We start from the raw sequence: 15,636 nt of genomic DNA on the forward strand, positions 1-15,636 counted from the left end.
AAATATATTTAAGCTGTATGCTCTTACGAAGAGTTTGCTTTTATTCATAGGATCAAAAACTACTTTTGAGTTGCTGAATACAAATAACTAAACATGCTGAATACAAATAACTAAAATTACGAAATTAAATAAATCACTCACCCGGGGTAAAAATTTGATCTAAATTACCTAAAAAAGACCATAAAATTAGTTAAAAATTTAACAATTAAAAGTACTTTTGAAAATTTGCATCCCAACCCAAAAAAGAAATCAAAATTTCTCTGCTTCCGACATAAAATTATGAAAGGTGGAATTAGTTAGTCAAAATTTCAACACATTCTTAATATAGCCTATTAAATCTAACCTACAATTCTTAAAATGTGAATTGAATACATCATAATCGAAAGAATGACAAAGTTTGGACTCTTCTACGGTAATTTTGAAAATGCCACTTGTTTTAAAAGTATAGTATTCTTAAAATTTGATAGGAACTATATGTGATAGGAACTCAGGAACTATTTTACCAATTTCTCTCAAATTTTGGATTTTGCCATGTAGAATTACGTTCTTTAAATTAATGTAATTTTATTTTCTTCTTACAGTTATAAATTTTTTCGACTATTTTTAAATAAAATATAATGAATATTTACTAAAAATTTATTTTTTTATTTGGAATTATCCGTTGATAAATAAATTTCACAACTGTATACAAAGATATTTCAATTTGCTTAAAAATTTCTCGAGTTAGCAAAATACGCAAAAAGTTAAATTAACATTAAGGAGTGCAAACTTTGGACTTCCCTTCTGACAAAACTTTTGAGACTGTATTTCCCAGATTGCGGATACCCCCTATTTTTGGGGGATCAGAAGTCTGAATCCTCCTAAAGAGAAGTATGTTAATTCAGAAAAGTACTCCAGAAAAGTATATCTGATTTTATAGTTTAAAGTATCGTCTGCACAAATTAATTAACATATTTGAAGTCACTCCCTTAAAACATATGGATTGAGACTTAGTACGTGAAGGTCCAATCTTCAGATTAATAGTTATTCAAAGTTTAGCGCTTATTTATTTTTTTGAGCACTTGCACTGTTAGTTAAGAAGTACTTCATAGGTACATCTAAACAAAAATAATTTATACATGAATTAATAAATTAATTAGAACTTTTTAAACCACAAACCTATTTTGTTTTAAATACGGCAGCTAAGAATTTTTCGTTTTTTGATCTTGATCTTACATTACAAAATATGGTATAGTCTCAAATGTTATTGTTAGAGATTGATGGTTCTTAGTCAAAATTTATTGCATAATCACAGGTCAATGTAGGACATATAAAGCGAAATAGTATTTTCAAGTTTAGAGATAGTTGCATAAATTTAGTTTTTCGCACTGCACACTTGTAGTGTTGTCTAAAAAATCTTTCTTTTTTCCATCGAAACAGAAAAATGTTATGCAATTAATTAGAAATCTTTATACCGCAAATCTATTTTGTTAAAAATTCAGTAGCTAAGATTTTTTTTTTGTATTTGGATTTTGATCTTATATTGCAAAGCATAGCTAGCAGTAAGTTTGTTTGCTGAAAGCTGAGGTGGAATTGGTCAGTCGAAATTAATTTAAATTCTAAACATACCCTATGGAATCAAGTCTACAATTAAAATGCGAATTGAATACAGCGTAATCAAAAGAATGACAATTAAATGTAATTATTAAATATTTTCTAAATTTTGAAATCAATAATTTTTTACTTCATCCTTTCTCATAAAATCATGTTAAGAACTGAATTTCACTTATAATGTGCATCAACACTTGTTATTGACTCAAACGAAGAACAAAAATAAAGAAAAAAAATAGCTTTTATTTAAACATGTGAAAACTACTCACCACCACCACCACCACTAAGAAGTTCTGAAACTAAATCATAAAAAAAAAATCTAATATTATAATGAAATATCAATAATAAATCAAATGTTCCTAAGCAAAATAAACATTTAATTCGTTTGCGCATGCATATTTTAACATAATTATCGCATATAGCTCGGAGATTTTATCATAAACTCTTTACGTAATCAATACAGAATAAAAATAAATTGTTAATATGTAAATACTTACATTGGCCGAAAAAGTTTTGGAAATCTTCTAAAACAATAAAGAAATTAAATTAGAAAACAAATATATGGAAGAATCCCAAACTTGTTGAACTTCCTATAAATGCATATTTCAAACATCATGAAAATAAGAAATCAACAGATGCAAAATAAAATGACCAAGAGTGTTAGTTGCCATCCCTTGCCCGAAAAAGGGCTTTACTGAATATTGCCTACTTTTTTCAAGAACAAAGTAAGTAAGTAATAAAAAGCAATTCAGAAAATGTACGCTTTTTATATCTGATTTTAATAATTTAAAGCACAAGTAAGTCTGCAGACATTAATTAACATATTAGAGGTCACCCCTGAAGCCACGTAAATTGAGTTTTAGTACGTGAAGGCCTAATTTTCAGATTAAAAGTTACCCAGAGTGGTGCTTTCATTTATGTATTTACTTATTTGCACTGATGCTTCTGAAAACTTCCATTGGACCATGAAAACAAAAAAAGAAAATATCATGCATGAATAAATCAATTAATTAGAACTCTTTAAACCGCAAATCATTTTTTTTTTTAAAATTCAGTAACTGAGATTTTTTGTATTGTTTTCGGATTTTGATCTTATACCGCAAACCGTGGTGTTGTTTCAAGTTCTTTTGTCAGATATTAATGGGTTTTACTCAAAATTATTTGTATAATTATATTAAAGTCACATTTGAAAAGCAACTTAAGTCATATTTGAAACGCAGCTAACTTGACACAAAAATTATAATTCCTTCAAATATGAATAATAATAAATTAAAACTAAAGAAATTAAACATATTCTTAGTTTGGTCTTAGGACCCTTTATAGCTAATAAAGCAAGTGGACACAAAACATTATATCTACAACCTTAAAAACATAAATTATTTAAGAGTTAAATCTTTTAAATCTTCAATATAAAATTAATCATTCCTTTGAAATTCCCCAGAGATGAGAAATCAAGATATAAGATAACCACTGTCAATTATGATTTGATATTTTAAAAATAATTAATTAAAATTATAATTCATCTAAATTATTTTTAATATAATAATTTAATCATGTAAAGATAGTATTTAATATTTCATCAAAACATATGTTTACGAAATTTAGAGTTTTTCTAAATTTAAATTGACAAGTCAGCTAGCCACCTGAAGCAGCTTGACTATATTGAATTCATAAATTAGGAATATTGAAAAATCACTTACGGTTTCCTAACAGCTTTTGAAAGCCCTCTAAATGAAAAAAAATAATTATTTTACAAATAGTTAAAATTTTTAGTGAATCATTTATTTAAAAGTTTCGTTAACAAAACTATAATTACTATCTTTTCCTATTTTTTTGTTACAAAATACGGCAAAGCTTCAAAATTTAGGGTTATTTTTTAACAGCTTAATTCCATGCGAAAAAAATTCTTTATTAAAATTTAAACCTTCTGTTTTGTAATGTTTTACATCATTCAATCGTAAAATAATTCTTAAATTCGAAAAATTAATTGTTAGTATTTACACAAATTTACATTAGCATTTTATACTAGATATGCAAATTTACCGAAGAGCCATTACATTATGACCACCCTCCATCTATAACAATAGGCTCGCCCAGGTTTTCATGGTTTATCGCCCAGGAGCAATGTTTTAAAGGGGCACATTAGGACCCGTAATCCTCATAGAACAATCCCTGACGTCTGTAAGTTACTTGAAAGCATACTACTGCAGACCAGGTTCACTTATTCAGGGCAACAGTTTTTCCTGCGGGGATGTTGTTTACCAGCAGGATAATGCACCACGTCATAAGGATCGTCATGGATTGGTTCGAGGAACATTCCAGTAACTTTCAAGTCATGTCTTGGCCCCCAAATTCACCTGACCGAAATCCAATAGAACATTTGTGGTCCTACTTGAAAAATCAAATTCATGTTGCCACGCTACCCCCTCGCAAGGTGAGGGAATTACAGGACCAGTTGATGAGCGCTTGGTACCAGATGTCTCAGACTAACTATCAGAATTAATGCCACGGCGGGTGCTAGCAGTTTTGAGGGCTTGTGGTGATGGGTTCGCCGCTCATCGTAAAATCAAGATTATTTCATTTTATTATCTGTTTGTCTTTAATCAATTGTGTTTTTAATTATTTTTGAAGTAAACTGAATTAAGAGTTCTGATGTCATATTCTTAGAAACGTATAAATTCCAGAACGCACATGACAGCCTGTCCGTATTTCTCTCATCACCTGCTGTGATGGTGTTCCTTGTAATTCAAACATACTTGTACATAATGTAAATATGTTCAACAAAATATTAGTATTTAAAAGGAGCTATCTTCGCTTACTTCAGGCTTAAGGCGGTTCTACATGTTATTAGCAGGTTGGTTATAATGTAATGGCTCTCTGGTGTATATTTAAGCTTTAAGGTATTGCTAAAATTTTGCTTTTTTTTATAGTATCAGCAAGTGCGTAATCCAATCAGACTACAAATAATTTAATTTGAGAAACTAAATAAATTACTCACCTGGGGTTAAAATATCTCCTAATTGATCTGAAAACATACCATAAAATAAGTTTTAAAAAATTCATAGAAAATTCAACAATATAACATAACTTTTCAAAATTTGCTACTCTCAAAAAACTAACTGGTCAACAGGAAAACATAGTAATTTTACTTATCAAAAGCTAACGTGAAAATGGTTAGTCAAAATTTCATTAGCTTCCAAATATAGTCTACTGATTCTAGCTTACAATTACTACTACATACGGCATAATCGAAACAAAGACAATTAAATACAGTTATAAAATAACTGTACCTAAAACTCGGAATCAATAATTTTCTAAATTTACTTTCTTTTTACTTTAGCCTTCCTCATCAAACCATGTAAGGGTTTGAAATTTTTTTATAATTTTCATCAACATTTCTTATAGACTCAAAAATAGAACAAAATCTAGAAATTTTTTTTTTAAAAAGAAATAGATAAGTGAAAACTACTTACCAAGACCAAGACCACCTGTTACTGAATCAAAAAGAAATAACAATCATATAATAAAATACCATTACTAAATAAAATGTTCCTAAATAAGACAAATTTGATTCAGTTATGCATGCATATTTTATCTCAAAGTTCTTGCTTCGAAAAATGAAATTTACTAATGATGCCAATGAATACTTATACTTAATCCATAGGGAAATGCAAACTAAATTTCAAATATCTAAATACTTGCATTGGCTTAATATTTGTTAAAAAAATTTTAAAACATAAAAAAAAAACTTCATAAACAAAAATAAAGAAAAATATCCAGTTTGTTGAATATCCAAAAAATGAATTTAAAAAATTTAATAAAATGTTTAATTCATTTTCCTCAATTCATATAAGACAATTAGAAAAGTAATTCATTTCAAACGTCATGAAATAAGGAAACAACAGACACGAAATAAAATGACCAAAAGTGTTAGTTGCCATCCCTTGCATTAAAAAGGTTTTTCCTTAATATTACCTACTTTTTTCCCGAACAAAATAAACATGTAATATAAAGCAAGAGACAAAAGTGAAGATAAAAGTACACAAAACCGAATGTTACACTAAAATATAAAGATCCTTAAAAACTTATAGTCATAATGAAACTTTATTAATTCTCAACCATAATTCATACGCAACTGTATTTTTTATTTTCAGTTAGTTATTGTTTGTAAGTTTAATTTTCTACTTTTAATGCCTAAAACTAAAGTTGACGGGATAAAGTGTATGTACTCATACAGTGTGCAATAAAATGGAATACCCTGAATAACTTTCCATCTATTTTCAAATCTTCACTTTCTCGGAATAGATATTGTTGGTTCAAGTGCTGGAATTCTGTTTTGCTTATTAAATAAAACATGTCATACTTTAAGCAACGAAATAAGTTACAAAAACTTACTTCCTCTAAATAAACGTACCTTGTTTTTCGACTGAACTGATGCGGATATCTCACCCTCAAAAAGTAGGGGGTAGCCGAAAATTGGGAAATGTAGCTGCTATAGTTTGGTCAGAAGAATGTTGCAAAGGTTGGACACTGGTACTTAAATTTTGAAACTATCGTTAGCTTTGAAAATATCGTATTCTTAATGTTTGATTTCACAGGAACTGTTTGACTGGTTTCACACAAATTGTTTATTTTGCCATTTAAAATTACATTCTTTAAAGTAATGCAAAAATTTGTGCATCTCATAATTAGATAATTTTTCGACTATTGTAAAATAAAATAATAAAATATAATGAATATGCAATAAAAGTTTTTTTCGCAATAAAATATCTTTAAATGAAGGTATTTTACAATTCTGAACAAATATATTTTAAGCTGCTTAAAAAATTTTCGAGATAACGAAATACGGAAAAAGTAAAATTTACATTTAGAAGCAATTTTAGGAGAAAACAATTGGGACCATATTTCTCAGTATGGCTATCCCCTATTTTTGGGGGATCAGAAATCGGATTCCGCCTGAAATATGGTATGATAATATGAAAATGTATGCTTTTTATATCTGATTTTTATAGTTAAAAGTAAGGTCTGTACAAATTAATTAACACATTTTAGGTCCCCCTCAAACCATATACATGGAGTCATAGAACGTAAAGGTCCTATTTTCAGATTAAAAGTTATCGAGATGGGTGCGTTTATTTATTTATTTGCGCTGATGTCTAAGAAATCTTTCATTAAACCCTCTAAACAAAGAACTATATTGCATGAATTAATCAATTAAATAGAACTTTTTATACCGCAAATCAATTTTGTTCAAAATTCAGTAGCTAAGATTTTTGTTTGCTTTTGGACTTTGATCTCATATTGCAAAACGTGGTGTTGTTTCAAATACTTTTTTATAAATATTTATGGTTTTTAATCAAAATTAATTATATAATTATACGTCAGTATTTCATTTGACGCAGAAAAATTGTTTGAAATTTAGACATCATAGTCCTTAAAGTCATATTTGAAAACAACTAACTTGAAACAAAAATTATAATTTCTTCAAATATGGATATAAAAAAAATCCATTATAGAAATTAAGCATACACTTAGTTTGGTCTTAGTACCCTTCAAACTAATAAAACATGTGGACACAAAATATTTCAAATAACTACAACTTTAAAAACATAAATTATTTAAGAGTTAAATCTTTCAAATCTTCAATATAAAATTAATCATTTTCTTAAAGGTTTCCAGAAATGAGAAATCAAGATATAGGATAACAACTATCACTTATGATTTGATATTTTGAAAATAATTTGTTAAAATTATTATTCATCCAAATTACATATAATATAATAAATAAATAATGTAAAGATAATATTTAACATTTCCTCAAAACATTTTTTTTCTAAATTTAGAATTTTCCTAATTTTAAATTGACAAATCAGCTAGCCACCTGAAGCAGCTTGAATATATTAAATTCATAAATTATGAATATTGAAAAATTACTTACGCTGTCCTAGAAATGCCTTAAAGCCGTCTAAATAAAAAAATAATTATTTTACAAATGGTTAAAATTTTTAATAAATCCTTTATTAAAAAAGTATCGCTAACAAAACTATAATTAAAATCTTTCCACCTTTTTCTGTTACGTTAGACCGCAAAGTTTCAATATTTATGGTTATTCTGTAACAGTTTAATTCCATGTGGAAAAAAACTTTATTATAATTTAAAATTTCTGTTTTGTAATGTCCTACATCATTCTGTCATAAAATAATTAATGTAATTGAAAAATAAACTATTAGTATTCACACTAATATACATTAGCATTCTATAATAGGAATGCAAATATATTTAAGCTTTTAATAAAATTTTGATTTTATTTATAGTATCAGCAAGTGCGTAATCCATTCGGAATACAAATATTTTAAATTACGAACTAAATAAATTACTCACCTGGGGTTAAAATATCTCCTAATTGATCTGAAACGAGACCATAAAATAAGTTTTGAAAAATTCATAGAAAATTCAACAATATAGCATAACTTTTCAAAATTTGCTAGTCTCAAAAAACTAACTGGTCAACAAGAAAATATAGTAATTTTATTTATCAAAAGCCATACGGCATAATCGAAACAAAGACAATTAAATACAGTTATAAAATAACTGTACCTAAAACTCGGAATCAATAATTTTCTTAATTTACTTTCTTTTTACTTTAGCCTTCCTCATCAAACCATGTTAAGGTTTGAAATTTTTTGATAATTTTCATCAACATTTCTTATAGACAAAAAATAGAACAAAATCTACAAAAAATTTTTTTAAAAAGAAATAGATAAGTGAAAACTACTTACCAAGACCAAGACCACCTGTTACTAAATCAAAAAGAAATAACAATCATATAATAAAATACCATTACTAAATAAAATGTTCCTAAATAAGACATATTTGATTCAGTTATGCATGCATATTTTACCTCAAAGCTCTTGCTTTGAAAAATGAAATTTACTGATGTTGCCAATGAATACTTATACTTAATCCATAGGGAAATACAAACTAAATTTTAAATATCTAAGTACTTGCATTGGCTTAATATTTGTTAAAAAAGTTTTAAAACATGAAAAAAAAAACTTCATAAACAAAAATAAAGAAAAATATCCAGTTTGTTGAACATCTTAAAACTGCATTTTAAAAGTTTATTAAAATGTTTAATTCATTTTCCTCAATTCATATAAGACAATTAGAAAAGTAATTCATTTCAAACGTCATGAAAATAAGGAAACAACAGACACGAAATAAAATGACCAAAAGTGTTAGTTGCCATCCCTTGCATTAAAAAGGTTTTTTCCTGAATATTACCTACTTTTTTCCCGAACAAAATAAACATGTAACATAAAGCAAGAGACAAAAGTGAAGATAAAAGTACACAAAACCGAATGTTGCACTAAAATATAAAGATTCTTAAAAACTTACAGTCATAATGAAACTTTATTAATTCTCAACCATAATTCATGCGCAACTGTATTTTTCATTTTCAGTTAGTTATTGTTTGTAAGTTTAATTTTCTACTTTTAATGCCTAAAACTAAAGTTGACGGATAAAGTGTATGTACTCATACAGTGTGCAATAAATTGGAATACCCTGAATAACTTTCCATCTATTTTCAAATCTTCACTTTCTCGGAATAGATATTCTTGGTTCAAGAGCTGGAATTCTGTTTTGCTTATTAAATAAAGCATGAGATACTTTAAACAACCAAATAAGTTACAAAAACTTACTTCCTCTGAATAAACGTACCTTGTTTTTCGACTGAACTGATGCGGATATCTCACCCTCAAAACGTAGGAGGTAGCCGAAAAATGGGAAATGTAGTTGATATAGTTTAGAAAGAAGAATTTTACGAAGTTTGACTTTGGTACATAAATTTTGAAACTATCGTTAGTTTGGAAAATATTGTATTCTTAATGTTTGATTTCTCAGGAACTGTTTGTCTGATTTCTCACAAATTTTTAATTTTGCCATTTAAAATTACATTCTTTAAAGTGTCGTAAAAATCTTTGCATCTTGCAATTAGATATTTTTTTGACTATTGTAAAATAAAATAATAAAATATAATAAATATACAATAAAAGTTATTTTCTCGATAAAATATCGTTAAATTAAGGTATTTTACAATTCTGAACGAAGATATTTTAAGCTGCTTAAAAAAATTTCGACATAACGAAATACGGAAAAAGTAAAATTTACATTAAGAAGCAATTTTAGGAGAAAACAATTGGGATATACATATTTCTCAGTATGGCTATCCCCTATTTTTTGGGGGTCAAAAATCGGAATCAGCCTGAAATATGGAATGTTAAATCGATAATGTACGCTTTTTATATCTGATTTTTATATTCTAAAGTACGGTCTGCGCAACTTAATTAACATATTTGAGGTCACCCCCTCAAACCGTATATATGGAGTCATAGTACGTGGAGGTCCAATTTTCAGATTAAAAGTAATCGAGATAGATGCGTTTATTTATTTATTTGCACTGATGTCTAAGAAATCTTTCATTGAACCATCTAAACAAAGAAATATTATGCATGAATTAATAAATTAATTAGATCTTTTTATACCACAAATCAATTTTGTTCAAAATTCAGTAGCTAAGAATTTTGTTTTTTTTTTTTTGGACTTTGATCTCATATTGCAAAAAGTGGTGCTGTTTCAATCTAAAATCTGCTTCAATCTAAAATTAATAATTCCCTTAAAAGTTCCCAGAAATTGGAAATCAAGATATAGGATAACCACTGTCACTTACGACTTGATAATTTAAAAATAATTTATTAAAATTGTAATTCATCTAAATAATATTTAATAAAATAAATAAATAATGTAAAGATAATATTTAATATTTCATCAAAACATATCTTTTCGAAATTTAGAGTTTTCCTAAATTTAAATTGACAATTCAGCTAGCCACCTGAAGCAGCTTGAATATATTAAATTCATAAATTATGAATATTGAAAAATTACTTACGCTGTCCTAGCAATGCCTTAAAGCCGTCTAAATAAAAAAATAATTATTTTACAAATGGTTAAAATTTTTAATAAATCCTTTATTTAAAAAGTATCGCTAACAAAACTATAATTAAAATCTTTCCATATTTTTCTGTTACGTTAGACCGCAAAGTTTCAATATTTATGGTTAGTCTGTAACAGTTTAATTCCATGTGAAAAAAAACTTTATTATAATTTAAAATTTCTGTTTTGTAATGTTTTGCATCATTCTGTCATAAAATAATTAATAAAATCGAAAAATAAACTATTAGGATTCACACAAATATGCATTAGCATTTTATAATGGGTATGCAAATATATTAAAGCTTCTGCTGAAATTTTCCTTTTATTTATAGTATCAGCAAGTACGTAATCCATTCAGAATACAAGTAATTTAAATTATGAAACTAAATAGATTACTCACCTGGGGTTAAAATATCTCCTAATTGATCTGAAGAGATACCATAAAATTTGTTTTAAAAAATTCATAGAAAATTCAACAATATAACATAATTTTTCAAAATTTGCTTCTCTCAAAAAACTATCTTGTCAACATTAAAATATAGTAATTTTATTTATTAAAAGCTAACGTGAAAATGGTTAGTCAAAATTTCATTAGCTTCCAAATATAGTCTATTGAATCTAGCTTACAATTACTACTACATACGGCATAATCGAAACAAAAACAATTAAATACAGTTATAAAATAACTGTACCCTAAAACTCGGAATCAATATTTTCCTTAATTTACTTTCTTTCTACTTTAGCCTTTCTCATCAAACCATGTTAAGGTTTGAAATTTTTTGATAATTTTCATCAACATTTCTTATAGACACAAAAATAAAACAAAAACTACAAAAATAATTTAAAAAAAAAAATTTGATAAGTCAAAACTACTTACCAAGACCAAGACCACCTGTTACTGTATCAAAAAGAAATAACAATCATATAATAAAATACCATTTCTAAATAAAATGTTCCTAGATAAAATGTTCCTAAATATGATATATTTGATTCAGTTATGCATGCATATTTCATCTCAAAGCTCTAGCTTCAAAAATGAAATTTTCTGATGTTGCCAATGGACTTATACGTCATCCATATGGAATACTAAATAAGTTTTTAATATGAAAATACTTACATTGGCTTAATATTTGTTGACACGTTTTTGAAACATAAAAAAAAACTTAACAAACAAATATAAAGAAAAATATCCATTTTTTTGAACATCCAAAAAATGCATTTAAAAAAGGGATTAACATGTTTAATTTATTTACTATAAGACAATTTAAAAAAATTTAAAAATTTCATATAAGACAATTTAAAAAGAAATTCATTTCAAACGTCATGAAAATAAGAAATCAACAAGCACGAAATAAAATGATCAAGAGTGTTAGTTGCCATCTGTTGCCTAAAAATGGTTTTTCCTGAATATTACCTACTTTTTTCCCGATTAAAATAAACATGTAATATAAAGCAAGAGACAAAAGTGAAGAAAAAAGTACACAAAACCGAATGTTGCACTAAAATATAAAGATCCTTAAAAACTTACAGACATAATGTAACTTTAGTAATTCTCAACCATAATTCATTTACAACTGTATTTTTCTTTTTCGCTTAGTTATTGTATGCAAGTTTAATTTTCTACTTTTATTGCTTAAAACTAAAGTTGACGAATAAAATATATGTACTCATACAGTGTGCAATAAGATAAATGGAATACCCTGAATAACTTTTCATCTATTATTCAAATCTTCTCTTTCTCGGAATAGATATTGTTGATTCAAGAGCTTGAATTCTATTTTGCTTATTAATTAGAACATGAGATACTTTAAGCAACGAAATAAGTTACAAAAACTTACTTTCTCGGAAGAAAGCGTACCTTGTTTTTCGACTGAACTGGTGCGGATATCTCACCCTCAAAACGTAGGGGGTAGCCGAAAAATGGGAAATGTTGTTGATATAGTTTAGTCAGAAGAATTTTACGAAGGTTGGACTTTGGTACATAAATTTTGAAACTATCGTTAGCTTTGAAAATATCGTATTCTTAATGTTTGATTTCACAGGAACTGTTTGACTGGTTTCACACAAATTGTTAATTCTGCCATTTAAAATTACATTGTTTAAAGTGATGTAAAAATTTGTGCATCTTACAATTAGATATTTTTTCGACTACTGTAAAATAAAATAATGAAATATAATGAATATGCAATAAAAGTTTTTTTCGCAATAAAATATCTTTAAATGAAGGTATTTTACAATTCTGAACAAAGATATTTTAAGCTGCTTAAAAAATTTTCGAGATAATGAAATACGGAAAAAGTAAAATTTACATTTAGAAGCAATTTTAGGAGAAAGCAAATGGGATATACATATTTCTCAGTATGGCTATCCCCTATTTTTGGGGGGTCAGAAATCGGAATTAGCCTGAAATATGGTATATTAATTCGAAAATGTACGCTTTTTATGTCTGATTTTTATAGTTTAAAGTACGGTCTGCGCAAATTAATTAACATATTTGAGGTCACCCCCTCAAACCGTATATATGGAGTAATAGCACGTGAAGGTCCAAATTTCAGATTCGAAGTTATCGAGATAGGTGCGTTTATTTATTTATTTGCACTGATATCTAAGAAATCTTTCATTGAACCATCTAAACAAAGAAATATTATGCATGAATTAATCAATTAGTTAGAACTCTTTAAACCGCAAATCAATTTTGTTTCAAATTCAGTAGTTAAGATTTTTGTTTATTTTTGAACATTGATCTCATATTGCAAATTCTGGTGTTGTTTCAAATACTTTTTTATAAATATTTATGGTTTTTAATCAAAATTAATTATATAATTATACGTCAGTATTTCATTTGACGCAGAAAAATTGTTTGAAATTTAGACATCATAGTCCTTAAAGTCATATTTGAAAACAACTAACTTGAAACAAAAATTATAATTTCTTCAAATATGGATATAAAAAAAATCCATTATAGAAATTAAGCATACACTTAGTTTGGTCTTAGTACCCTTCAAACTAATAAAACATGTGGACACAAAATATTTCAAATAACTACAACTTTAAAAACATAAATTATTTAAGAGTTAAATCTTTCAAATCTTCAATATAAAATTAATCATTTTCTTAAAGGTTTCCAGAAATGAGAAATCAAGATATAGGATAACAACTATCACTTATGATTTGATATTTTGAAAATAATTTGTTAAAATTATTATTCATCCAAATTACATTTAATATAATAAATAAATAATGTAAATATAATATTTAACATTTCCTCAAAACATTTTTTTTCTAAATTTAGAATTTTCCTAATTTTAAATTGACAAATCAGCTAGCCACCTGAAGCAGCTTGAATATATTAAATTCATAAATTATGAATATTGAAAAATTACTTACGCTGTCCTAGCAATGCCTTAAAGCCGTCTAAATAAAAAAATAATTATTTTACAAATGGTTAAAATTTTTAATAAATCCTTTATTAAAAAAGTATCGCTAACAAAACTATAATTACTATCTTTCCATATTTTTTTGTTACAATATACAAAGTTTCAAAATTTACGGTAATTCTGTAACAGTTTTATTCCATAAGCAAAAGAACTTCATTATTATTTAAAATTTCTGTTTTGTAATGTTTTACATCATTCAGTCATAAAATAATTAATTAAATCGAAAAATAAACTATTAGGATTCACACAAATATACATTAGCATTTTATAATGGGTATGCAAATATATTAAAGCTTCTGCTGAAATTTTGATTTTATTTATAGTATCAGCAAGAACGTAATCCATTCAGTATACAAATAATTTAAATTACGAAACTAAATAAATTACTCACCTGGGGTTAATATATCTCCTAATTGATCTGAAACGAGACCATAAAATTAGTTTTAAAAAATTCATAGAAAATTCAACAATATAACATAATTTTTCAAAATTTGCTACTCTCTAAAAACTAACTGGTCAGCAGGAAAATATAGTAATTTTATTTATTAAAAGCTAACGTGAAAATGGTTAGTCAAAATTTCATTAGCTTCCAAATATAGTCTATTGAATCTAGCTTACAATTACTACTACATACGGCATAATCGAAACAAAAACAATTAAATACAGTTATAAAATAACTGTACTCTAAAACTCGGAATCAATAATTTTCTTAATTTACTTTCTTTCTACTTTAGCCTTTCTCATCAAACCATGTTATGGTTTGAAATTTTTTGATAATTTTCATCAACATTTCTTATAGACTCAAAAATAAAACAAAAACTACAAAAAAATTTTAAAAAAAAATTTGATAAGTCAAAACTACTTACCAAGACCAAGACCACCTGTTACTGAATCAAAAAGAAATAACAATCATATAATAAAATACCATTTCTAAATAAAATGTTCCTAGATAAAATGTTCCTAAATATGATATATTTGATTCAGTTATGCATGCATATTTCATCTCAAAGCTCTAGCTTCGAAAAATGAAATTTTCTGATGTTGCCAATGGACTTATACGTCATCCATATGGAATACTAAATAAGTTTTTAATATGAAAATACTTACATTGGCTTAATATTTGTTGACACTTTTTTGAAACATAAAAAAAACTTAACAAACAAATATAAAGAAAAATATCCATTTTGTTGAACATCCAAAAAATGCATTTAAAAAAGGGATTAACATGTTTAATTTATTTACTATAAGACAATTTTAAAAAATTTAAAAATTTCATATAAGACAATTTAAAAAGAAATTCATTTCAAACGTCATGAAAATAAGAAATCAACAAAAACGAAATAAAATGATCAAGAGTGTTAGTTGCCATCTGTTGCCTAAAAATGGTTTTTCCTGAACATTACCTACTTTTTTCCCGATTAAAATAAACATGTAATATAAAGCAAGAGACAAAAGTGAAGATAAAAGTACACAAAACCGAATGTTGCACTAAAATATAAAGATCCTTAAAAACTTACAGACATAATGTAACTTTAGTAATTCTCAACCATAATTCATTTACAACTGAATTTTTTTTTCTCATAGTTATTGTATGCAAGTTTAATTTTCTACTTTT

General features: G+C 26.4%; 1 protein-coding gene across 38 annotated transcripts in view; it reads right to left on the bottom strand.

Annotated features, from left to right (window-relative positions):
• The window catches only part of LOC107453710 (uncharacterized), a 72,388-nt gene that overhangs the window by 13,619 nt on the left and 43,133 nt on the right, over positions 1-15,636 (bottom strand). For 4 of the 38 annotated variants that reach the window (XM_087168371.1, XM_087168374.1, XM_087168370.1 and 1 more), the window contains 15 exons: positions 14,888-14,908; positions 14,413-14,439; positions 13,972-13,998; positions 11,462-11,482; positions 10,985-11,011; positions 10,541-10,567; positions 8,370-8,390; positions 7,972-7,998; positions 7,529-7,555; positions 5,064-5,084; positions 4,589-4,615; positions 3,291-3,317; positions 2,088-2,114; positions 1,857-1,889; positions 142-168 (listed from right to left, as the gene is read on the bottom strand). In XM_087168371.1, coding sequence (XP_087024497.1) covers positions 142-168; positions 1,857-1,889; positions 2,088-2,114; positions 3,291-3,317; positions 4,589-4,615; positions 5,064-5,084; positions 7,529-7,555; positions 7,972-7,998; positions 8,370-8,390; positions 10,541-10,567; positions 10,985-11,011; positions 11,462-11,482; positions 13,972-13,998; positions 14,413-14,439; positions 14,888-14,908 — 387 coding nt within the window. The remainder of the gene's footprint in view (positions 1-141; positions 169-1,856; positions 1,890-2,087; positions 2,115-3,290; positions 3,318-4,588; positions 4,616-5,063; positions 5,085-7,528; positions 7,556-7,971; positions 7,999-8,369; positions 8,391-10,540; positions 10,568-10,984; positions 11,012-11,461; positions 11,483-13,971; positions 13,999-14,412; positions 14,440-14,887; positions 14,909-15,636) is intronic. The other 34 variants (XM_087168388.1, XM_087168375.1, XM_087168386.1 and 31 more) reach the window with 27 other exon arrangements.

The sequence above is a fragment of the Parasteatoda tepidariorum genome, chromosome 7 (assembly GCF_982258835.1).
Source record: "Parasteatoda tepidariorum strain Cologne lab strain chromosome 7, Ptep-v5.0, whole genome shotgun sequence".
Taxonomy (NCBI): Eukaryota; Metazoa; Arthropoda; class Arachnida; order Araneae; family Theridiidae; genus Parasteatoda; species Parasteatoda tepidariorum.